The sequence below is a fragment of the Otolemur garnettii genome, unplaced genomic scaffold (assembly GCF_000181295.1).
Source record: "Otolemur garnettii isolate 467f Iridium unplaced genomic scaffold, OtoGar3 scaffold00122, whole genome shotgun sequence".
Lineage (NCBI taxonomy): Eukaryota > Metazoa > Chordata > Mammalia > Primates > Galagidae > Otolemur > Otolemur garnettii.
The window spans coordinates 1,674,114-1,699,451 of record NW_003852517.1 but is presented as its reverse complement, the minus strand read 5'-3'; the positions used below and the strand labels follow the sequence as shown (position 1 = coordinate 1,699,451).

Sequence of the window (25,338 nt, the reverse complement as noted above, 5' to 3'; positions counted from 1 at the left end):
TTAAGTGTATGTAATGGAAAAACTCAGCCCATCTGCCCTTGCAGACCTGGGGTTCTGGGGGAGTTCAAAGCTTCTGGTTATGGCCAACAGTCCGATACATGTAGGCTCTGACATTTTAGGACATTCTGCGTGTTTGTGCCTGTAAGTCCCCTCCCCCAGGCCTCTTCCTTTTCTCTGCAGAGATACCCTTCTCCTTTCAACTCTCTGTACAGGTGGCCAGAGCCACACAGCCAGCCGTTAAGTCAGGTCTGCCCTGTTTGAGCACAAGGCAGGCCAGAAGGAAGTGGTAAGGGACAAAGAGGAAGGCACCGGACTAAGAGGATGGGAAACTCTCTGCTGAGGGAAAACAGGTGAGTCCAGACTCCCTGCGGGGGAGCAAGGGAGCTGGGATGGGGCAGTGCAGTCAGAAGGAGAAAAAGAGGCTGCTTTGGGGAATGAAGGGAATTAAGTTAAGAAAACTGCCAAGCATCCAGTGCCTACTATGCCAGACACCACTTTAAATTTCTTGTAGGTTTTGCCTTCTCCCCAGAAACACAGAGAATAGCTGGTGGAGAACAGCTGAAAGGTGGAAAAACTTTACCAAGGGAGGTTTATAAAATAGGCAATCACCAAAGAAGTGTAATAACTTTCTGGGGTCCTGGAAGGGACGCTCTCCTGAGCTCTTCATGCTCCACTTGGAAGTCAAAAACGGTATCACCGCTCTCTCAGTCATTATTTTAAGGTAAACCCAGTGTCACCATCAGGCTTTATTTGGTGTGCACTCCCTGCAAGCGGAGAAGCAGAGGTCATTTCAATAGGTAGAGAATTGGGCTGAAGTTTTCATGACTTCATCTTCCTCACTTTAGGTAAGATAATAATACAATCCCTACCTTAGAGTAGTGCAGATTCTAGAGTCTCTGGTGCTAGCGCAGTGCCCGATATAACGTAGGACTCAATAATCAGATCATTTCTTTTATTTTATCATTATCTTTATTAACATCAAAACAGCCATTCTGAAAAGTAATAACACCTAAAACAAGGATATAAAGTAAGGCTGTCTAGGGACAGTGAGTTATATAGGGAAGTCTTTATAGGATTATGTTTAGAGTTCCAGCTCTCAGTTCATGCGGCTGGAGAGTGGAACACAGGGAAAGGAGGTGACCCACTTTTGACCACTTACCAAAAGGAGGCTTGGTGAGGCTATGGAAAGCCTCATGTTACTTCCTGAGAACAGTGTTATCTGAGATTTCTTCCCCATGGGTCTCCAAAGCCCTTTGTTGATCTATTCTAGCATTTTCCTGTAAGAGTATAAGTCACTATTTTTATATCTACTTGTGAATTCCTCAAATGTAGAGATTTGTCTTTCAACTCCTGGTTCCTGGCATTGTCTGGGGCATATAATAGGCACTCAATTAGTGTTTTTAGTGTTAAATCAATGATTGGAAACAAAAGAGACAGCTGCCCTGAAACAAACAAAATATAGAAATGATGTAAGTAGTGATTAATGTCAAATGTGTACATTTGTGTCTGAGAACTGATATGAGTGTGAAGGATTATGACGTTAATATGTACTCATTAATATGTACTCAAAAAAATGAAAACTAGATAAAGCATGAATATAAACTAATAAAATGGTAATTGCATTTATAACTACTGATAACATCAAATTCAATTTTAATTATGTTCTTTGGTCATTTATACTTCTTCATCTGTGAAGACCTCATAATGTCTTTTGCTGATTTTTGTTTAGATTTTGGTCTATTTTGTTTCAGGGATAGTAAAATCTTTTTGTACTTCAGAGAAATCAGCCCTTTTTCATAAATATTGTAAAAAAATATTTTTTCAAGGCTTGCATTCTGACTTTTTATGAGTTAATGTTCATTATATTTTAAAGATAATGGAATTAATTCTAAAAAGCTTTTTAGTTTCGAGCAGTGCCAGTGGCTCAAAGGAGTAGGGCACTGGCCCCATATGTCAGAGGTAGCAGGTTCAAACCCAGCCCCCAGCCAAAAAAAAAAAGCTTTTTAGTTTCTGCAGTTACATTATGCTAAAATTCTTCCCTCCTCTTCACGATAAGACAAATCCACATATACAATTTGTAGGGATTTAATTGTTTTATATCTGATGACATACATTTAATGTACAATGTCACATATAATATTTTTTCCTAATCATTGATAAATTGGTCCAGCATCTTTATTTCTATGCTAATTTAAAATGTCTCCTTTAATCCTTTAATATATTAAAAAGTCTCATATATATTGGGATCTGATTTTTCAACTTCACCCCTACTACCCAGTTATCATACAATCAGCACACCCCACCACACCAAATTTGTTATAAGAGCTGGAGAAATTTCTCACAGCCTAGAACAGCAACTACCCCTCATGAGAGCAGCTTAGAGTCTCAGAGGAAGGAATCTGCCAGAAACAAACCCAGCCTCACCTCCTACTGGCTGTGGATTCTCAGAGAAGTTGCCTAACATTTTTTGCTTCAGTTTTCTCATTGGATTAAAAAAAAGGGGGGGAACTGTGGTGTCTACTGTAGGGATTGATTCTAAAATAAGGCAAAATATAATGTATAAAATGACTACGGTATAGAAAGTAATGTTTAAGTGTTTGTTTCTTTATCTTCTTACTCCCAGCTCCCAGCAAATGAGAAGTTAAATATGTAGAAATTCAACACAAGCAATGAACCATTTTGTTTTCTTTAATCTTTTTCTTCCCCTTTTCCCCCATGTTCTCTATACCTGTGCTTTCCGTAAAAGATGGCCATTTACATAAGACAAGGCCAGCCCCTTCCTCATTGCTTGTGTAGAGTTCTTAGAACTACGTCAAACAGCTAATGATAGCTAAGAAGACCAGTCCTTGCTCTAGACAGATATACTCGCAGTCATGATGAAAATTCCTGGACGTTTGGCGTCAGGTGGTTTAGGGTTAACTGTATGTACATTTGTCAGAGAAAATCAGTGGGCTGTTCTGTGGCAGTGGCAATAACGTCAGATTGAAGGTAGGCTATGGGACACCCTTGAGGAGGGATTATTAACAGGTGTGAGGGAGAAGCTGCTAGCAGAAGTAAGGACAGTTGGAACAATTACAAACAGAAATAAGAAGCCTGGAGAAGAAATATTTAGCCCATTTCTGATTTGTTAAGTTTTAGGTGGCAGCAAGACACTCAAGAGATGCCTTGGGATCTGAGACTTCAAACCCCCAAGCAGAGAACATCCAGGTGGGAGAAAACTCAACAGACTCCTCCCAGCCTTTGCCAGGGAGAATGAAGTGTGTCAGATCCTGGGCTTCACATCCCTGCCATGGAGGGTCCTTCCTAGACCCAGCATCAGTTGTAAGGGTAGCAAGTGTGAAGACAGGATGAAGACGAAATGGCTTTGAAACTTTATATGGGAGATGTGCTACTTTGCTAGGAGCCTCATGGAATCCCTAGCAACAGAAAACACACCCTGTTAGTCCTTGATAAGCCCTGTTATAAAATAAGGAGTTTTATTTCTTGTTGCCTCTTTGTTTGCCAATCTGAAATACCTCTGTGCTCAAATTCCATCCTAATTATTTGAAGCTCTGGTTTTATATTTCTGAAGTGACCACATCCTCAATGTCATAACTGTTGTTGCAAGGTTTGTGGAGAGACCCTGTGATTATCTTGATGCTATTCAATCAAGATGGCCCCATCAATCCTTTCTCACCAGCTCTTTTGAGTCCATGACACTAAGAATTCTCAGGAAGAGAATTCCTGAGCATCCCAGGGTCCAAGAATCACAAAGGGTGGCAAAGCCTGTGGAGTTATCTATACTTTTCATGTGGTTTTCAGAGGATCTTTGGGAAAAAGTTGCAACTAAAAAATAACTACTGTTGCTATATTTTTAATAGCAAGGCCCATGTTAGGGGCTGGGGACCCAGCAGTGATGTCCCAACACCCAATAATGGGGTGTATTATTGTGCATCTGTTAAAGCATGCATCCAAATGATGAAATAGATCAGAGGAACCATGGGCATTATGGTTCTTTTCTCATTAAGGGAGAGATTGGGTAGACCAGGAAGTGGGGAAGGCTCTGTGAATGAGACAGAAACCTGGAATTATTGGCATGTAGCTTCAGGTTATAGAGATTGTCTGGCCTGCTTCATGGATGTTGTCTGAACCCATCTCAAACCCAAAATATCCGTATTATAAACGGAAGACAAAGTTGAGCAAAGGAAAGAGCCAGTTTACTAATAGCTATTGTTCATATTTAATTTTATTTCTTCCTTACAACTCCATGAGTTGAACAGTATAGTGGCCTCATTTTTTTAGATTAGGAAACTATGCCTCAAGGAATTCAGAGATACTGATCCATTAACTCAAAACCACCCACCTCCTTTCATTCTTGTATCTCCTCAGTGAATCTGGTTCCTTAACATTGGTGGGATTTGGTAGTTTCCTTTTGTTTCTTTAGTAACAAAGCAAGAGATGTAAGCAAATGGTTTAAAGAGCCCTGAAGGCAGCCTGAGGGAGAGGAAGAGCTGCGGTGGGGCCCCCTGGCCCCAAAGGTTTTAGTGATACACCAAGCCTAGAGGCTGGTAGGACACTCAGCAAAGCTGCTGACCCTGCCGAGGTCATCATGCAGTCAGCCTCTCCTCCACCGCCCCTCTGGAAGAAATCCACGGGAAAGCTCACCGGAAGAGACATTTTTGCATGGTGTTTTTCAAATGGTTTTACATAATTGTTACATGTGCCTTGTTTTCCTGGAGATAAAGGGCTTTCACTTTCAAACATGTAGGTAGTTGTAAATATAAACTTAGAAAATACAATTACAATGTAGCATAAATTTGAGGAAATTCAGAGTGCAGTGAAATCTGATACAGGTATTTCCTAACTCATACCTGAAAAAAATAATTTCTTCCTATTCTTTTTTCTGTTTCTTTTTCTGTTTGAGAGAAAGAGTCTTTCTCTGCTGTCTAGGCCAGCATGCAGCAGTGTCATCACCGCTCACTGCAAGCTCAGACTCCTGAGCTCAAGAGATCCCCCCCCCCAGCCTTTAGAGTAGATGGGAGGATAGGCGAATGCCATAATAGCCAGCTAATTTTTTTTTACTCTTTATACAGACATGGGTCTCACTATTTTGCTCGGGCAGGTCTCAAACTTGTGGCCTCTAGTGATCCTCTCGCCTCAACCTCCCCAAGCGCTCATTACAGACGTGTGCCACTGCGATAAGCTGGAAAAAAAAAAAGATTTCTAAAATGTCCACATACTTGTTCCTTGCACCTTGATTTCCTGGAGATGTCCCTATGTGTTCATCACACATAAATCCCTGTAACTGAGCATAAGAAAATCTTTTCCCTTTGCTGAGAATATAATAGGAAGTTTTTTCCCTGATTAGGAATTGATGGGGTCATCTCCATCCTAGAAGGACAAAGGTCGTCTACAATGAGAGCTGTGTCCAGGTCGCCTAGGATTAATATTTGCTTGGAGAGAAAAAATCTTTTCTTGTGATTTGCATCATTTCTTTTGGGTATTTTAGGTGCTGGGATTGCCACATCGCCGACGGGTGTTTCTGCCTGCCATGGTGAGTGGAGAGCTGATTTTAGGTGTTATTTCCCCAAGTGTGGTTTCAATGTGGTATTTACTGTAAGTTACCTGTGAACTCCCTGCTGTCGGAGGCCATAGCGAAAGCCTATCACTAACCTACACACAGAGTTGGTCAGGGAAGCAACCCTTCAAGTTTGATGAAACAGGAACGATACCTCACGGGGCAGGGAGGCAGAGGTGTCGTCCTCTTCTCAAACAGGAAAGCCTCAGAGGCAAGGATGAAACTGGCAACTAATAGAGAAAGAATCCTTTTTTATATTGCAAACCCCAGAATCCCCATGGACAGAAGTACACATTTCTGCCTCTTGCCCAGGTAATTTACAGTCAGGGTCATCATATAATATACTATCCAAACTAGGATATCTTTGAGAATGAAAAGGTTGCTAAAAATAGTTAATGGTCACTAAGGAATTAGTAGTAACATCAACCAGGACATTTGGTCATCCTCCTTACAGTAGGTGTTGTCCTTGTTTCAGACGATGGAAAGGGACTTGCATTATATTTATATTGCATTTTCTAGGGGGTCTTTAATACTGTGTGCTCTATGGAAGGAATGGGCTTGCTTGTTTGTTCATTTGTTTGTTTTGGAGATCACAGATTAGAATCAGATTAGAAATCCTTCACTGTTATGATACAAAAAAAGATGATTCTTTGTTAGAAAATAACAAAGTAAGTAACCTGCAATACCACCATAGTTTTCTTTATGTAAATCAATTCTCTATCAGATTTAGAAAAGAGGGAGGGGAGAAGAGAGAGAATGAGAGAGGCACAAAAGAATGTACTTCTGTTTGGCCTCATCATTCATTTTTTCTTCTTTTTTACCTAATCCCTTTTTGCTCAAGGAGGTATAAAATTTGCATAACTTCAACAAATCAAAGAGTTAAACAATAAGTTTGTAAGTTTATATTGTTTCCTTTGAGAGTCTCTGAATATTAAAATCACCAATTTCCCTTCTTTTGCAGGAAAAAAATACACATTTTTAAAGAAAGACAAGATTCCCAGAAGGAAAGTAAGTCATAACTTTTTTATAATTGTCACTTTTGGTGACTTGCATTTCCGAACCACCTCTTCTCTGTGCTCCCCAAGCCCTTTGGGCATATTTCTAGTATGCTCAAAATATTTCTGTATTTTGCTTCGATTTGTCCAGTTGCATATTCTCCCTACTAGACTGTGAGCTCACTGAAGCGGGGGCGGTCTTGTTCGTCTCCATATTCTTCAATTACTGCCTGAGGTCTGGAGCTTGAAGGAATTAACTGGAGACAGTTAACACAAGAGGTGGAGGCAAAGGCATCATACAGAGAGCACAGGGGAGTGCAGGGGTCCTGCGGCCACGTTAAAGATTTCATCCTCTTCTTGAGAGCTACAGGGGATTCTGAAGGGCTTTATGCGGGGGACAAATATGACCAGATTTGTGTGAAAGAGATCTCTCCAGCTGCTCTGTGGGGAACAAATTATAGCAAAGAATAAATGCCAAAAAGCTACTTAGGAGCCTGGTGCAATGGTCTATAGCGACAGAAGAGTGTTGAAGTTAAGCAGAACAAATTCAAAGAGAGGGTGTTAAATGGAATTGCAAGAGAAAAAAATAAGAAAATGGCTCGGCGTCTGTGGCTCAAGCGGCTAAGGTGCCAGCCACATACACCTAAGGTGGCGGGTTCGAATCCCCAGCCTGGGCCCGCCAAACAACAATGATGGCTGCAACCAAAAAACGGCCAGGCGTTATGGTGGGCGCCTGTAGTCCCAGCTACTTGGGAGGCTGAGGCAGGAGACTTGCTTGAGCTTAGGAGTTGGAGGTTGCTGTGAGTTTGATGCTATGGCACTCTACCCCGGGGGATAGCTTGAGGCTCCATCTCAAAAAATAAAAATAAAAACAAAAATAAAAATAAAAATAAGAAAATACAGGACTGAGGAAAGGGCATTGGATTTTTGAAGAAAAACAGAGTTTTGACTTTGCCTTCATGACTTCAGTGCTGCACCTTGAAAACTAGCCCTGTCAAGGTGTATAAAATGACTAATACAGACCTGCCACTCCAGCCATGTCACTCTGGGAAACAGTGGGTCCCAGGGAACTCTAACCTCCATCAGAGCAAAATGGAGTGGAAATAAGACCAGATGTTAAAACTCACAGACACTTTTCCTGTGATGGTAATCAGCAAAGTCCTAGATGGCCGCAGGCATTTACAGAGATGTGGGGATCTGGGAGTCACTGTTGGAGGAATGTCCATCCACGCACCATACAGCACCTGTACTGCAGGCGTCCACGGGAGGGCACATGTTTCCTCTTGCTCTGGCGTCTTCACAAGGGGGTAGCAGGTGTGTCCACTTCCCTCTTTGCTGAATGGCCAATGCCAGTTGGTTTTAAGTAAGTTGACTTTTGAAAAATTGCCCTGTTCGTGTTTGTATCTGCCAGCAGGTACAGGAGTGGTAGTGTTCAGCCTAAGCGTTTCCTCTTCTGCAAAGCCTCCTTGAGTGCAGCCCCTACATCCCCACCATCCTCTGTCACTCACTGTAGAAACGGCAGCCTCCTCTCGGCATTCTAGGTCTCTCGCAACCCCTCGTCTGTCTCCTTTGTTAGCCTGTGAGCCCCTTGAGGACAGGGACTGTTTTCTGATTCTTATTTGTCTCCCCAGTGCCTGGTACAGAGTCAGCATGCAGTGAATTTTGTGTAAAGAAGGATGCAGGTGGAGGGAGGCGGGAGAGATTTCCTATCCAAAGGCCCACTGAATGTGTCTCCCTCATCTCACCTCACAAACTAAGCACAGCTCTGCTATTCCTTGTCCCTTCTCAGGGATGGGATATAGGTTAGAATAACTGGATAAGGGCTACCCCAGCTGTGCCCCACTTCTCTGATTGCTTATAATCCTCTCCTCCCTCCCTCTCCCCCTCAAATCTCCCCATAGCCTGAAACTCATTGAGTGTATTTTCTCTCTGCAGGCGAAGGAATGTCATCTGCTCCCATCCAGGTAATAAGAACAGTTCAAAGACATTTTCTGAGATGAGGATAGAAGTACAGACCCCCTGCTCCAGGAAAAGGTGGCCTCCTGGACTTTTTCTGACCCATCCATGAAAGAAACACTTTGGATGCCAGTGCTTGGGAGACCAGGAAGCATAGGCAGGACCTGGAGTCAGAGCAGCAGCCATTTCTGTTTTACATTTATTGAAAGAAACTGACATTTACTGCCCACTTAGTTTATGACATGCAACCTGCTGAGTGGTTTACGAGCCTTACCTTGTGTCATTGTCACCACCACCTCATAAGATTGATGCTATTATTCCCCACGCCCACCTTTTTACAGATGGGATGAGAAAACTAAGAGATTTAGCTATATTTCCCCAAATCCAGACAGAGGACAAGTTGGCAGAGCCAGGATTCAAAACTAAGTGTCACTTCAAATCCGCGCTCTGTCTCCTGCACTTTGCTGCTTTGCTTTTCATCTCCTGAGATTCCGTTGTGAGTGAAACCTTCCCTTGAGATGTTTCCCTCTTTACTAATGCAAATATCTCTGGACTAGGTGGTAAAATATCATCACCCCAACACATTAAGGTGTCATCAGATTGTTCCCTTTTGTAAGAATGGGCTGCCCCCAGAGCCCTGAGACTTTGCAAATTGTGCAGGTGTCCAGGGGCCACTCTGGGACGTGAGGCAGAGGGCACACCTGGGTAGGCTGAATACTCTGGGCAGCTGGGGCACACTGGCTGCCTGGCCTAGTGGTTGGAGTGGGGGCAGGCATTTAGGAAAAATGGCTGACTGCTGGAGAGGAGGCAGTCATAGAAAACAAATTTGGCTTAGGGTCAGGTCTGGGTTGCCACTGAACTTAATGACGGCTGTCCTTTGACCAGCAGGACAGCTCGGACCAGATCTACGTAGAGGAGCTGTGCTACACCCTCATCGATCACAGTGTCCTTCCAAGACGGCCATCTGGGAACTCTTCTGAGGGCTACTATGAGAATGTTTCCTGCAAGGCCGAGAGTCCCGGAGAGTCCTCCAGAGGAACTGAGACCGAGTATTCACTTCTCCATATGCCGTCCACCCCGAGGCACCCACCCTCCCCGGACGATGTGTACGAACTCCTCATGCCGCCCAGCGTCTCCTCTCACTTTCTGCAACAGCCGCATCTGCCTGGGACCCCTCCCGAGAGTCACTTTTCTCATTTCTAACACAGAGGTTGGAAGAGCACTTAACATCAGCAAATGAAAGCTGGCCATTAGGGGCTGGCTGAAGCAAATGCGGGGTGCAAGGATCCCGCAGCTCACTTTCTACATCCACCCCTTCCCCCACAGAGCACGGTTTGCAAACCACAGGGTTTCTCAGATCCTGTTCAAAAGCCGACATGACATCCGAAGATCAACCAGTTACCCTAAAGACCACAATTTGAGAAAGGAGTGATCATCTTGGGTTCTAAGTGGTTCTGGGTAGGAGGTGAGAGGGGCTCCCTGATTCTCCTATAGCTGTGCACACCACAAAGGGTTGTGCTTTTCGTAGGGATCTTCTGATAAAGTGTCCCCGTGATTTTTCTCTGAAATCCCAAGGAAGCTTTACTATTTATATCATTATACCGTTGTACTATCCAGCAGGGAGTTCACTCACTATAGCAACCTTCCAGCTCAGCTGCACTCCCACGATGCTCCTCTCACTCCACATGTCTGGGCCACGTCCTCCATACAGTGTCCTTTGACTTGTGGGCCCATGTGGCCTCACTGGTTATATGAGTTGAATCAGGAGGTTCCAGGCCAGATGTTTATATAATTTTAACCTATAGGATTTTGTTTTTAAATTTGTGTTTCTGCCTTGAAGTCTTAATAAGACAATCACAGCTTCAGAGATAGAGTAGAAAGACCCTGGGAGATTACTCCATCCCACTACCCTTTTTCTGGCTCAAAGAGGATAATTTTCCCAATGATACATTAAAGTTAGTGGCAAAACTTCATTAAAAGGCTCATTTTCCCCAAGCTTCTAATCAGTGGTCCTACAATATACTACATAGAAGACCCTCTACCATATTGTAAATGTATATATTTAGCAATGTATTGTACAAAATATGAATAAAATGTCCACACTCAAACATTCTCTAATGAACACTCCTGTATGACCTGGTTATTTACATGGCCTCATCTTTTTAATGTTCCTAGAATTATGTCTATTCTCTAAACTAGGCTTCAGCAAACTATGGCATCATAGAGGGAAAATCTGGCCCACCACCTGTTTTTGTAAATAAACTTATCTTGCAACACAGCCACACTCATATGTTTACACACTATCCGTGGTTGCTCAACCATGGGAGAATTGAGTAGTTGTGATACAGACCACAGGCTCCACAAAGCCAAAAAGCCAAAAATATTTCTACATGGGCCCTTTCTGGAAAAAAGTTTGCAGACTCTGCTCTAAGTGACCAGAGTTTGAGACAAACTCAACAGAAATGTACTTGGTTATTGAGGCATAAAAACAGGTACTAATGTAAAAAATAATAAGCTGCAAATTGGATGAGTGAAACCAAGACCGTTTTGCAAATTCATCTATTTCTATATTCACACCTGTGTTCTCCACTTGCCGTTTTACTTAACTCACAGCCACTGGCCTAGGTTTAGGGATGTTAAAATAGTCGGGGCTTTGTTGAGACAAGCAGTAGCTGCACTGTGTTTACTGTCTTATTCTCAAAGATAACCAAAGCTAAGTAACTTTGCCGTCGAAAATGTGCTAAGTGACAAATGAGGATAAATCCAGTCGCTTTACCTTAAGTGTGTCACAGGTTTGCTCAAACTCCAGCCAGTCAATGGTCTTCAGTTAGGGAGCCAATCTCACCTTGGTATCTTATCCTCTGCCAATTTCCACTTCTTTAGCAAAAATTTTTCCCATGGATCCCTAACTTTGATCCTTGGCCAGGATTCACATAGGTTCAAAAGGAGGCTTAGCAGTGACTACAGTGTAAGACTTAACTGGGCTTAGGGGAGAGAGTGTAGACCCCAGAGACAGAATCAGCCATTCAAATCCTGGGTCTATCTCTTCCTCCCTCTGGGACTACGAACACGTTACTTGCAGGTTCAGCTTTATTCCATAAACAGGAGGATCATATGTAATATATGCAAAAAATCTATCACAGACCCTGAATAGTTGATATCAAAGAGGATAGAGAAACAAAAATCTTTTGTGATGTATGGAGGAAAACATGCTGATCCATCTGGTGACCCAGGGTCACCCAGCAGTCCTGTACTGAAGCAGAAACACCCAATCAATGAATTTACAGTGGACTTATTTCATAGGGATACTGGACCATTGCACAGGTTGGTTGGTTGGAATATTCTTGATGCAATAAACTGTATTTCTTTGAACTTTATTCTGTGAAAGTATTACCTATTCCAAATAATATATAACTTCCATCTGGAACATATTAAGCACAAATATTTAACCCAAGAAAGTTGTTCTTATAATAAAATTAGAGGGATTATGAAGGGGAATTGTTTTTGAGCTGAGCTATTTTGGAGTATTTCAAAAGGTATACATACATTTATCAATCAAAAATAATATCAATAAAAAGTAAGGAAAAAGATTCTATGACCCAACTTAATGAACTTCATGTGTAAAAAATCTCAAATTTTCTAGTAAATTTTAGTGTAAAGAAATCCACTATGTCAGTGTATAATGCTGATCCTGTTTCCATAGATTTTAGGATTTCTGATGAAAGCCATGTACCCTCTTTGCAGAAAATGTACATTCACACACACACACACCACACATTTGTGTATGTTTTGAAAGGATTATGGATGCACCCTCTCCATATAAGAAAGCCTTTTCTTGATAGACAAAGCAAAGCTGAGCATCTAAATTCACCTTATAAATCACAATTATAACCAGAAGACACCTCCCTGCTTGTCTTGAAACTGTATATAGCCAAACTTCAGACGCATAATTTACGTAGCAACGGCAGACTTTGTGGTTTCCGTTTTACGTGCATACTAGCAACTATAAATAATCCCTCATTCTGTGAATAAATTATCATTTAAAACAGAAGAGAAAAATAGGAAGAGGACAGAGACAGGGCAGGAAAATCTACTGTCTACAACAAGTTCAAATATTAATGTTTTTAGGACGAACGGTGAAAAGTGCTTCAGATATTCTCAGAGATAGAAGGTCATAGGCAGAACAGAAAAAAGGCTTGCTAGGATGGGGTTCTGTAGCGAAAAGGAGATTTTGTTTACATTTATCTGACTCAGTTCTTTTCTAAGCTGCCCTACATCCTCTCCAGCTCAGAAAGCCACTTGATGGGAGTGTGCTGGGTTCTGCCAACTGTGCAACAGATGAGTGTAAATCCTCCCACTTCTCACAGAGGGGTCTTTCATTAGGCTTGGTGAAGCATTTAGGGCCCATTCTCATTAGAGAAAGTCCTCTGCAGTCTGCTGGCCATCCCTCTCCATCCTTCCTTCCCTCCAACCACCTGTGCTCCTCATGAACTTTCAGATGCCAACCACACCTGGACTGCATGGCCCTGGGGCTCCTACCAGGGCAGGAGGCCATTCAGCACGTGTGGTTGCCCAGCAGGCTGGACTTGGCCCCGAACAAACTGTGCAACTCTGGGCTGGTCCCTCCAGCTCCCAGGCCTTGGTTTCCCGCCTGTAAAATGAGAGGGCTTCCTAAGGCTAAGTCTGTGATGTCTAATCCTGTAGGAAAGGATGTCTGTGGATAAAGCTGCCAGCAATGTAACAATAGTGGGAACTAACCTGTTTCAAAGCAAAGAAACATTCATGGGAGAGAAGGGAGGAGTTTGAGAAATTTCTCCCATTTTTTTTAGCGTTGACCAGACTCTGAATAGGATAGACATTGGTGTCCAGAATTCACACCTAAAAGAAAAAGGATAGGCAGGGCATAGTGGTTCACACCAATAATAATGGCACTCTGGGGCCTGAGGTGGGAGGATCACTTAAGGACTGGAATTCAGGATCAACCTGAGCAACATAAGACCCCATTTCTACAAAAATTAGGCAGGGATGGTGGTGTGCGCCTATAGTTCCAGCTACTCAGGAGGCTGAGGCAGAAGGATCATTTGAGCCCAGGAGCTAGAGGCTATAGTGAGCTATGACCTCCACACTTCGGCCCAGCAAACACAAATGTAAAGGCAGGCCAATCTGCTTATTCAAATCCCACCAGTGCTTCAGGGATCAGCTGGAGTCCTCCTTCCTATGTAAAACCTTCTCCCATTAAAATATATTGACCACTCTTCTCTCTGACCCCCCACACCCCTACAGTTTGTCTTTCTTGTTTTTAACACCTGGGTACTTTTTTCCCCACTGTTTCCTGGTTCATCTAGGAAGCCCTGACTCCCTAATAATACCAGCAGCTTCTTTTCTTATTGTCATCCTCTTCTCCATTAGTATCCCATATGTGTTTCCATAAAACCCACCACTTTTAAAAATCTACAGAACTGAATTAAGTTGAAACGCAAGAGATAATTAGACACATGGCTAGAATTTTGCTGGCAAGGGAAAATTCATCCGATTTGGCTGTTTCTATTCTACTCACAACTAAGTGACTTCCAGAAAACAGCAGTTTTTCTTCTCAAATCCTTTCATTATTTCACCTTACTATGCACAAGGCATCATGCTTATCCTTTAAGATATATGATGACCAATAAGTTTCTCTCCCATAGCAGAACAGTGTATATACGTCAGGGCCACTTTTTTTTTTTTTTTTCCGAACACCTCACAATGCTTCAATTACAAAGGTCAGTTCTTTCCACACCACTTGGGCCAAAAAGTCAAACCTATGGAAAGTCCTCTTTATGACACACGAGTGGTCAAAACCCAAGCCGACGTACTTGCATCTTGGTGCTTTCTACAGCAGAAGAGAAGAACAAAGCTAAGTCCTGTCTCCAAACTCAATGCAGCAGGCCCTACTGTCCAGCCCCAGGGAGGGCTCTCAGAGGAAGAGGTGGGGAATGGAAGGCCTCGCCCTGTTCTCTCGGGAACAGAGTGGAGAACCCAGTCAGCCCCAGGCCCACCCAGCCAGATCTTCTTCTCTCAGAAGAGGAAGCCTCCCTCAGGGGAATGAAAAAAATCTCTTCCAGCACCACTTACCACACGAAAAGGCCTGCCCATAGCACAGCCCTGGAGAGTCCACATCTTTGAGACAAATGAGAATGCAACGATGCAGATGCAAAAATAATTTATTGTGCCTAGTTTAAATCCCTCTCCATTGAAATTTTTCATTATTTTCTAAAAAGTAAAAACACTAACGCTCACATTTGATACGTAAAAATTAAAGAGGAAGGAGGAAAATCCACTAATGTCACTAGTTTAAGGAACTACTGGAACAATGAGACAGTAAGCCAGAGCACGTGTATCTTCCAGCTAAATAAGAAAGCAAATTCACATGAACCGAGCCCTGCGTCAGAGAGCATGAGTCAAACCCAGCCTGTGACGTGCAGTCGGCCACGCAGCCCTCACACGGGCTTCCAGCCACGGCTGATTTACCCGTGACACTGGCATTAAAGATCTCTCACTGAAGGACCACAAAACTCTTTCTCTCCGTAAATTCCCAGCAAAGCAATTTTCCCAACAAAACAAATACTCTGTTCCCTCGTGATGGGAAATTCTATATTCACAGATGATCTATACAGTCATTAATATTCCTCCAAGCTAACTCTCAAATGATCTTGCACTAAGCTTCCAACAGTGTGTCTCCAAAGGAAGGTGGTTCTTTCGGTGGTATCACTATCATCTGTATTAAGATACACAGTCACTATCTGGGAACGCTGGGCAGCAAAGAGCCAGTGTGTAATATCCACAGCAGATGGGAAACAGTCCTCATGACTCTGTGCTGGATGTTTACAAAAGTATAAATGGGGTGACTATCAAAATGATAGTTATGTGTTCAAAACTCAAAGGGACTCCAAAACATTGTTCAGGAATCCTAGGAACAATGAGGAGATGCAGAATAATTAAGAAACATACATCTTCTTTCTGTAGTTATATACAATACACAAATACATATACACACACATATATCTATGTCACAGTTACATTAGGTCGACATGCCTACAGCTGGTTTGCTGAGATATCCAGGCGTCTCACACAGGTCAGGCACAGCTATGCCGCTCAGGTCTTATAAAGTGCTTGCCCTTTCTCCACAACCTGGTCTAGAGGTAGAGCTACCATAATGGTGGGAGGGTAGAGGGGATTTCAGTGACGAACTGACTCAGTCTCCCTCACTTGGCTGCCTGCGTATCCCTGCTCCAATGGCACTTGTTAAGGAGACCTGCCTAACAAGAGGTAGTGCACCACGCCTGCCCTAAAAACAAAGTGTCTACGCGTGGGTGGAAGCGGCTGGTGCTTCCAGAATAGCTGCGACCTCACATGCTGTGGCAAGCCCGCTGACCTCTATCAAGACTGGACCCAAAGGAGGCCGTGCACAGGAGTGGTTTCACTTAATTTGGAGTTAGGCTTTGGGACTGAGCAGGATGGGGAGAGAAAGATCCAGTCTCCACCCCTCTGGTCATTGCCAGGTACATCTATATTGAGCCACAGGATCTTGTCAGGGAAACAGAATGAATTCTCTTCATCTCCCAAACTCAGTGGAGCACGGCTCTCAGACACAGACCAACCTCCATGGCTTCATTCTGAAAAGAAAACACAGGGGGGCAAAAGTTGCTGATTTTTAAAATCATGATTATTTTAAATATTTATGTTCTTAGTTGATTCTGTTTGAATAAATCTTATATAAAGTTAGAATGTTCATAAATTCCTAACAGAAAGCTTACTCTTCAGTACACACACACACACACACCCCTCTAAATACTTTTCAAAGGCCAAATATTTATCATGTGTTATAAATATTCATGATAAACATTTTCATGTGGCTTTTGGATACTGAGAACATTTTGACATTCAGTCCCTTTTCATAGTCTAACCATAAAAATACCTCAGACATTTGGTTTTTTAAAATCTGTACAATATCCCATGAGAAATTCTGAGGCAGGAAGCAGTGCGGAGCCAGCCCGATTGTGGAGGTGCCCGTGCACCCCCCTCACTCGGCGACACTTTGCAGAGTGAGCCCCCGCCTCCTCCGCAGGCTTCTCAGCCGTGGCACGACTGATATCTGGAGCTGTCTAGTTCTTGATTGTAGACAGCTGTGCTGTGCACTCTGTGGGGAGTCTGTAGGGGGCAGAGGAGTCCCTGGCTCATAGTCACTGGATGCCACTCTCTCACATATACATTCAGGCGTGACAACTAAAAATGTCTCCAGATATTGCCAAATACCCCCAGGGAGAACTAGTGCTCTGCAGTTCAACCCTCCATGGATTCCTGGAGAATCCCTCCACTACAGAAATGCTTCTCCTGGTACCACAAGGAGCCTTTCCCAGGACAGGACACACACATGCTGCTGGGTGGGGCGCCCCCGGCCTGATGATTTCAAGCTTGTTCTTTTTTAAGCACCAAAGGAGGCAAGAAAAGCTTCATCTTTCTCTGCTGTACCCCTTTTAATAAAAGGATTTGTTCTGTTCTGTAAAATTTGGAATCATTTAAATGCCACATGCAAGGACCTAGAAAGCTGCGAGTGGCCTCAGTTTCTCCCGCCCTAGCTGGAGCTGTTTCCTCTTCCCTCCCACAGAAATCCTGTGTTTGCCTTGCCCCCTTTCCCGCCAGTCTACTGGCTGACTCCTTCCCATGTAAGGAAACAGGGCCAAGTAACTAATCTGTGTCCGAACTACCTCCTGCTGCTGACTCAGCTCTGACATCAGTAAAACAGACTCCCCACTTACCCAGGCCTCGCCCACCCATAAGGTAAAGACGATCGAAGACAAGGAAGGGTGAGGGGCAAGGAGTCTTAAAAATTCCTTTCTTAATTACATACAAAAGTAAGTTTTCATTTTTATAGCAAATTAAAATATACCTGCAGCCAGGTCAAAATAATTACTATATTTCCAAATTAGAGTCTGAGAACTGTACACACACAAAAGCACTCAGGAATCCAAATTGTTATCTAGTTTAAGGTTCTGCCTCTAAAGTACATACATATGAACCCCCAACAGACAGCAGTCAGGCATCAGGGGAATCCCTGGAATCTCAGAAATCATTTGTACAATTTTGTGTAATGAGGAGGGGTGTGTGCATTTAATCTTCTCGAAGGAAGGAACATAGCTGTCTTCGAATCTCTAAGGGACATACAAATCAAACAATTTTAAGAATCTTTCCTCTTAGATGAGTAAGAACATTATCCACCAAGCCCACACTCATGGGAACAGAGTCAGAAACCCACCTGGCCTCACTCAGCCTGTCCCTGACACTTCTCTTCCCTCCCCTTAGAGTTGCCCTGGGCTCACCTCACCCCCCCTTTGCTTGTCTGCCATGGGTTTCTCTTCTTTTCTTCCTTCCCTACTGGTCACTGTCTACCCTTCCATCTGAGAGGGGGCTGAAACTCAAATTCCTGAAAATATAAAATGGCTCAAATACAGTAGTCCTCTATAAGGTGATCACCCAAGGGACTGTAACAAACCAGTCAACACATGGAGATGGTCAACATCAGGAACTAGGCCTACTATACTGATACTATGATAATTAGATCAACAAGGAGGTGGTGGTCCCTGTAGGAGTTTGGTCAACTACAGCAGTTTCAACAAACTGCATGTTCACACTCCGGGATGTGGGATGTGGGTCACAGGATGTGGGTGTAACAAACCAGTCAACATATGGAGATGGTCAACATAAGGAACTAGGCCTACTATACTGATACTATGAAAATTAGGTCAACTTAAGGAGGTGGTGGTCACTGCAGGAGTTTGGTCAACTATAGCAGTTTCAACATACTGCATGTTCACGCTCCAGGAAGTGGGATGTGGGTCAGAGAAAGGCCCCCAGAAGAAATATCTGAGAGAAAGAGGACAGGCTGCAGAAGAGCAGGGACTGCACAGCTCACAGGGTGCTCAGGGACTGGCATCCCCAGTGTCCTGCAGCCCTGGGTCCTAAGGACCTGAGGCCATCTGGTGGAGTTTGGGTCTTCTCAGAGCCCTGCTCGGGCCTCACAAGCAGTGCTCTTTATCCTGCTCTGCATGGACTTATCAGCCTCATAACCCCCTTAAACTCTTCCTCATCTTCCTCCCTTCTTCCTTGCCTCCTTGTAGAAGGAGGTAGCACTGCCATTTTATGGAGGGGGCCTCAGTAAAACAAGACCAGTCACACCATGGCAGAAACCCCCACCAGCCTTACACACCTCAGTGCACAGCTGGGGGCTGGAGGCTTGAGGTTTTTCCCTTTCTTTTTAAAATTCCTGTAACTGGGACATAATCTCTTCACCCCATACACATGGCTGTCTCCCTGGCCCACAGACATACTATATTGATTCAGGATGCTCTGGGAGGAAACTGTTCACTTATGAGAATTTTCTAGTGAGCTAAAATTTGTCCTTCTGAATGTCATTCCTTTTATTCATTTGGGAAAAGAAAGCTTTAATAAATGCTTCCCATAACTCTCTGTCTTCTTAGGCTGAGATTACTTTTGCTTCCATCATCAAGAAATGTCATAACAGACCCCTCTTCCTGAACTGAGTAGTAACACGTGTGCTCTGTAATCTTCTGTTCTGCTCTTGTGATTCTACACTGCTGTCACTGCACCTGCTGCTAACATCTCCTTCTAATTTCCCTTCTTCATTTACTTAAGTAGTATTTACTAAGTACCTATTGCTGTGTGGAAAGTGTTTCTCATGGACTGTGGATGAGAAAACAGCCATGATTGTTGGCATCATGGGCTAAAGAAGAGCCATCAGGCCTCCAAGTGAGGAATCGGGAGTGAGAAATGAGATGAGATCATGGGCAGAGGCCAAAGCTCCTGTCCAGATGCAATGGAAGGACGTTTCCAAGACGTGAAGCCATTTTGCCTTCCAACCTTACTTTCTGTCAGGTTTTATGCAAAGGGTTAAAAATTCTCAGAGTCTAAGGCCAGGTGCGGTGGCTCATGCCTGTAATCCTAGCACTTTGGGAGACTGAGGCAGGAGGATTGCATGAGGCTAGAGTTCAAGACCCCAGCTCTACAAAAACTAGAAAAATGAGTAAGACATGGTGGCAGGTGCCTACAGCCCCAGCTACTCAAGAGGCTGAGGCAGGAGAATTGCTTGATCCCAGGAGTGTGAGATTGCAGTGAGCTACAATGATGCCACTGCACCCTAGCCTGATCAAAAAAAAAAAGAAAAAAGTTCTCAGAATCAGACAAGTAGGATGTTGGCCATGTTAATTAAGTAACATGTTAATTTTCTTGTTCTGTTATCCATTTTAAACCTACATGAGTAAATTTGTTTTAATTTTCTATGGAAAGAAATCAATTTGGTTTTTTTATGCCTCTCTGTTAATTTCTTAATGGATTCAGTGGCCTTCAACAGAAAAGCAAGAAGAGTCTCCATATGGAGATTATCTTTCAACAACTTAGCTAGACCCTTTATTTAAAATTCCTCAATACTCACCTCTCCTGTGAATCCACAGGGTTATCTTAAAGGTTGCTAATGATGTTGTAAAGTAGGACACGGGGCTTAGAAGGTAAGTGAATTGCAACAAGGTAACATTTACCAGTCTTCATCTTTGTAGTTCAATTATATTTTCCATAACTTTTTTTTCTAACTACAGTGTCTTCTTATAGAGGGCAGGAACTGGGTATCCTCCACAGAGTGTGGGACAGAAGCAACATGGGCTGAGTGATAAGTCCATGGATGAATGACTTGACATCATACCCAGTCACCAAAGTTGTCAAACCAAACCAGACCATCTGTCTCCAATCTGGTCCACTCATTCATTCATCCTCACAACTCTGACTTCTGTACCTGCTCTACTTACCGTATAGCAAAAGGGATGCTGGATCGAGCCCCAGACTCTCACAACCAGGGATGTTCCGATCATGGAAATCTTGTAGCAAAATGCCCAGCACCAACTCCTCACTCATCATATACTTCATAAAATTTTCATTATCTGATGGGACCCCGAATTGTAGGTGGTAAATCACTGTGGAATTTTCACCACTAAAAGGCAAACCACAGACATTAAAACATAGAAACAGAATCACACTCCAACTCAAGAAATCAATAACATTTTTTTAGTGCTGCATGTTCTTCCAGTACAAAACAGCAAACGGCAATCCGTTCTAGCAGAATGTGCTGTCCTAGAAGAATCCTCTTCATAGGTTTGTCGCAAAAAGTTGAGGTGCTCCGGACCTCTTCCTTCCATCTGGTGATTGCCCAGGAATCCACTGGGAGATGATGTCTACGGAGAGCCACCACCCAGCTATGGCCAACGAAGATGGCAGGGCTGATAAGTTGTCCCAACCTCATCCTTTATCCTTGGGGGGCATCCAACCTGTAGCCCAGGGGCTTCATGTGGATTTGTTGAGACCTGTTTTGCTTATCTATGGTGTCAGATATCATAAAAATTATGCACAGATCTTTTCTTTGCTCATCAGCTTTTGTTAGTATTTGTGTATTTAATGTGTGGCCCAGGACAACTCTTCTTCTTCCAATGTGTGGCAAAAAAAAAAAAAAAAGTCAAGCCCAGGAAGCCTGCCCTTTTCATGCTTTCCCTTCTCCATGTTCTTAACGCTGCCCCCATGCCCCTGCCAGAGCTATTGAGTTTAACCAGCTCTTTATTCAACCTATAAAAATGTTTAAGGAAGGGCCCACAGCTCCCTCCCATTGTCTGGGTCCTGAACTTCTGAACTCTCACAGAGACTGCTCTGTGCCCATGCAAAGAATCATACTTCCCCTGTGTGTCCCTAAAGTGAGAAACTTTTCTGTCCCATTTCCCTGTTTCAGAGGCCCCTGAGGCAGAAGGACAAAGCTTTTTAACTCTCAGAATGGGATCTAAGGAAAATAAAAACAAACATAGAGCTACCCTCAGTTAATTAGTAGCTTATACTCTTCTTTAAATGCTATTTCAAGCCTTGTATTTTTCATAGTTATTCTATCACTTTTGTTCAAGTAGCCTAGATTAAAATAATTTATAGGAGATCACATCTGAGACCATCGCCCTAGTGAAGTTTCACAGGTGCCTGAATGAGGCTGCTGCTCTTGCTAAGAACGGGCAGAGCTCCCTCTTGTGGCCAGAGATCGTATAGGCCAATACTCCTGCGTCTCAGAAAGTGCCTGACAAGGCAGTTTACAAACTCTATGGCCAAGTAGTGTGACAAAGCCTGTGGATCAAACCAATAATACAGTCAGGACTCTAGAGAAACTCACAATTTCAAGGCTGCCACTATAGGCAGGCTGGACAATGCACTTTCAAATTCCAATCAAGCTACCCTAATTTGCACGTGTCATTACTTGTTCTCAGAGCTCTGCTTTCTAATTATGGCTAATGAGGGTTAACACCCGGAAAGGCAGCTACCCTGCATTCCCATGGGCAAGGATGTGGCCTGGCTAAAAGAAAGGGCCTGAGGCTGATGTTCAGAAGACCAGGTCAGAAAACAAATTAGAAGCTGTAGCCCACTGTGGCCTGCCTAGTCTATTCACTGCTGGAGTTTTCAGGGCGTCAGTGAACCTTGTGGTCTTCACCCCAGCTGCCCATCACTGGAGTGAGTCCAGCAGCCTGGAACAAAGGGAACTGTTCCAGGCTCCTCCTGGACCAGTCCAGGACTGAGGTCAGGATGCCCCTGGTGACACAGGCACATATGCCAGGGCTCTGGCTGTCTCCTGCCGCATACTTTAGGAAGCAATGGCTATTGTTTCTCAATCAACATTGTAGGAACATTTTAGAAATTCTAGCACAGATCACCCAGCACTCTAAACAAAACAAGAATATTTTTCAGGGAGAATTTCTTTATCCAAAATACTAAAGTGCCTGGGTTTTTCTTTTAAACTTTTAAAAACAGATTCTCTAACATTAAATGTTGGCCAGGTTTCTGGCCATGTTTTTCTGATGGGTTTTTCCCCATATCCACCTCTACCCCTATTATATAATCCCAGCTCCTCTGGACCTATAACATAGGGCTGGATCCGGGGAAAGACCACAGAGGCTTTTAAGGGCCTTCCTCTCTCAACTCCGCCTCCATCTTTGAATTGCAAGTTGAGGCGAGGACATGAAGGAAGATGTGTTGGGTCTGATCATCATTTCTCCCTTCTCATGGTTTGTGATGAAAATGAGCAATGTCACAGATGTCATGATTAGGTAATGTGGACACAGAGGGCCTATAAAAATGGAGGACAGAGGCAGCCAGCCACTATAAGTGCCTGCAGACCGCAGGTCCATTTGGTCCCGTCCCATGGTGCTACTCTGTGCTTCCCACGCTTCCTCTCCCAGGTTTGCTAAAATTATGGTTTGGGAGGGGAAGCTCAATAGAATAATCTTTTTGGTGGTCACATTTCAGAGACATCTTAGGAAGAGTGGGTAATAAAGCTTTGGTATAAATCAGTTGCAATAGTCCTAATCATCAAAAGGATAATAAACTGACTCCTCCACAAATGCCCTGATGTCTATAGCCCAAAAATATTAAAGATCAGGGGGAAATTTTAAACATATCCTATAAGGGTACATGTGAATCTTTCTAAATGTAGAATATAAATGTCTTAACACAACAACTAAGAAAATGACATGAAGGCTATGTTAACCAGTTGGATATAAGTATTTCAAATTGTATATAGAAACAACACACTGTACCCCATGATAGTATTAATGTACACAGCTATGATTTAATTTTTTAAAAAAAAGAAAAAAAACACATGTATGTGTACACACTACGCATGTGTAGTAGATAAGGTAAATACGTGTACAGAAGAAATCACACCAAACTATTGACAGTTGTTACTTTTGTCACAGGGAATGGAATTAGCTGATGGTGCTGGTCGGGGAGGAGCAAGGAAGCTGAAGGTAGACTATTGCTGTAGGATATATCTTTATGTTTTTAATGTTAAGCACAAAGAATACACTCCTAGATTATTTGTGTTCCTCAAAAGCAAAAGCCAGGACATAGATTACATCATTTATATCACAGCGTTATCTGAGATCTGTTTCTCTTTCTACCCGTAGTTTATCTGATCATCCAAAATTAAACAGGAATGGTTCACCAGGAACTGGCTTTTCCTCTCCAGTCTGTAGCTTTGGTTGAACCATATAATTCATCTGCGCTTCCTTTTTCTCATTTTAAACTAAGAAAGTTGAGCCAGTTGGTTTCCAAAGAGGCTCGCTGCCAATGTGTTTGAAAGAATCACACTCTGTGACTCTATGATTGGTTCCCTTCATGCTCGGAGGCTCAGGGAAACCCTCCCAGGTAAATGGTGATGGGGTGGGCATGGGGAGGATCAGAGAAACACCAAAGTGGAAGGCTCCACACTCTTACCTTAAGTCAAATATTTCAACTGAAGTGAAATAACGCCTCAGAGCTGGAGATGTACTGTACACATCCGTGAGCTAAAATAAACAAACCATCACACACATGACTGACATCATATCGCACATCGCCTGACAAAGCAGAGATCCTTCTAGACAGAGATTCTGCTCCTGCCAGGAATTTACTGATCTAGAAGCTCTGAACCAAAAAATAGGAAGGTTTGAGATTACCATAAGCCAAAAGTCAACTTAATGCTAATTCAAAAGACCCATGTTGATCAGGACCAAGTGATCTGGCTGGGAATTTTCAACTTCTGTAAGTCATGCTGACACCTGTGGCCTCAGTGGTGTGAAGTGGCAAGGGAGACAGCAGCACAGAACACCCAGCAGCTAAGGGCCCAAGGCTCCTTTCTTCCTTCTCTAGGATGAAAAGCCATGCTGAGCCACAGGCCAGCACTCCCCCTGGATGAAGGAAAAATGTGGGGAACTGCAAAGATACAGAGGTTTTATTTTATGCATGAACTACTGCAAACATCCTAAAAACAGATGCCTGTGTTCCCATTGCCTGTGCGTCACGCCTTCACCTTTTGCTATGTTGAGTTCAGTCATTTTTAAGAAATGAAATAAAGCTAAAGTGACTCCTATGCACACTGTAGTTTGTCTTCCCGAATCCCTCGTGCTAGCTGTCACCCTGAAGCTGGCACGCAACCTTTCCTTGCATAATTTTATAAATTACTATTTCCTTATATAGTCACATAATTTAATTTGCATTTTAATTCAAGTAAAAGTTACCATGTTCCGCATAGTCTTCTATGCCTTTTTCTTTTCTCACTCCAAGTTACATTTGAGATTTCCCCATAAGGCACGTCTGGTTGCAGGGTATCCATCTAACTCCTGTGCAGAATCCATTTGATGGTTAGACAGACTTCCCTACCCCCTACCAGTGAGCATGTGCGCTGGGTCCAATTTTCCCCTAACACTTATGCCACAGTAGTCATCTTTTTATATATATATATATATTTTTTTTTTTTTTTTTTTTTTTTTTTTGCAGTTTTTGGCCGGGACCTGGTTTGAACCCACCACCTCTGGTATATGGGGCCAGCACCCTACTCCTTTGAGCCACAGGTGCCACCCTCTTTCAATATCTTTGGACATCTCTTCTTATACATGTAAGAGTTTTCCTGAGGTATATGCCAGGAAATGGAAGTGCTGGGCCCAAGGGTAGGTGCATTTCCAACTTAACAAAATCGTTCTCCCTTTTCCTCTCCTCCTGGAAATGGCTATGTATTCCACTTCCCATATTCTTGTCAGCATTTGGGGTGACCAGACTTAAACTTTTGCCAGTCTGAGGAGAGTGAAATAGTATTTCAGCTTGCTTTAATCTGTACCACCTTGCTGACAAGTGAAAGCATCTTTTAATGCATTTATTAACTGTTTGGATCGTCTCAACTCTGAACTGCCCATTAGTTTCCCACCTTTCTCTTGGGTTACCTTTTTCTTA

The 25,338-nt window shown here is 43.2% G+C and overlaps 2 protein-coding genes across 2 annotated transcripts in view; one reads left to right on the top strand and one right to left on the bottom strand.

Annotated features, from left to right (window-relative positions):
- The first annotated feature begins 321 nt into the window (after window positions 1-321).
- GCSAM (germinal center associated signaling and motility) lies at window positions 322-9,711 on the top strand. Its single transcript, XM_003797718.1, has 6 exons — window positions 322-350; window positions 3,139-3,207; window positions 5,489-5,533; window positions 6,519-6,565; window positions 8,488-8,516; window positions 9,397-9,711. The coding sequence occupies exons 1-6, from the start codon at window positions 322-324 to the stop codon at window positions 9,709-9,711; spliced, it is 534 nt and encodes a 177-aa protein (XP_003797766.1).
- Window positions 9,712-16,155: 6,444 nt separating this feature from the next.
- Window positions 16,156-25,338, bottom strand: part of CUNH3orf52 (chromosome unknown C3orf52 homolog) — a 32,618-nt gene continuing 23,435 nt past the window's right edge. The window contains exons 4-6 of the mRNA XM_012810038.1: window positions 23,848-23,918; window positions 20,361-20,542; window positions 16,156-16,160 (exon numbers count right to left, since the gene is read on the bottom strand). Of these exons, the coding sequence (XP_012665492.1) occupies window positions 16,156-16,160; window positions 20,361-20,542; window positions 23,848-23,918 (258 nt within the window). The remainder of the gene's footprint in view (window positions 16,161-20,360; window positions 20,543-23,847; window positions 23,919-25,338) is intronic.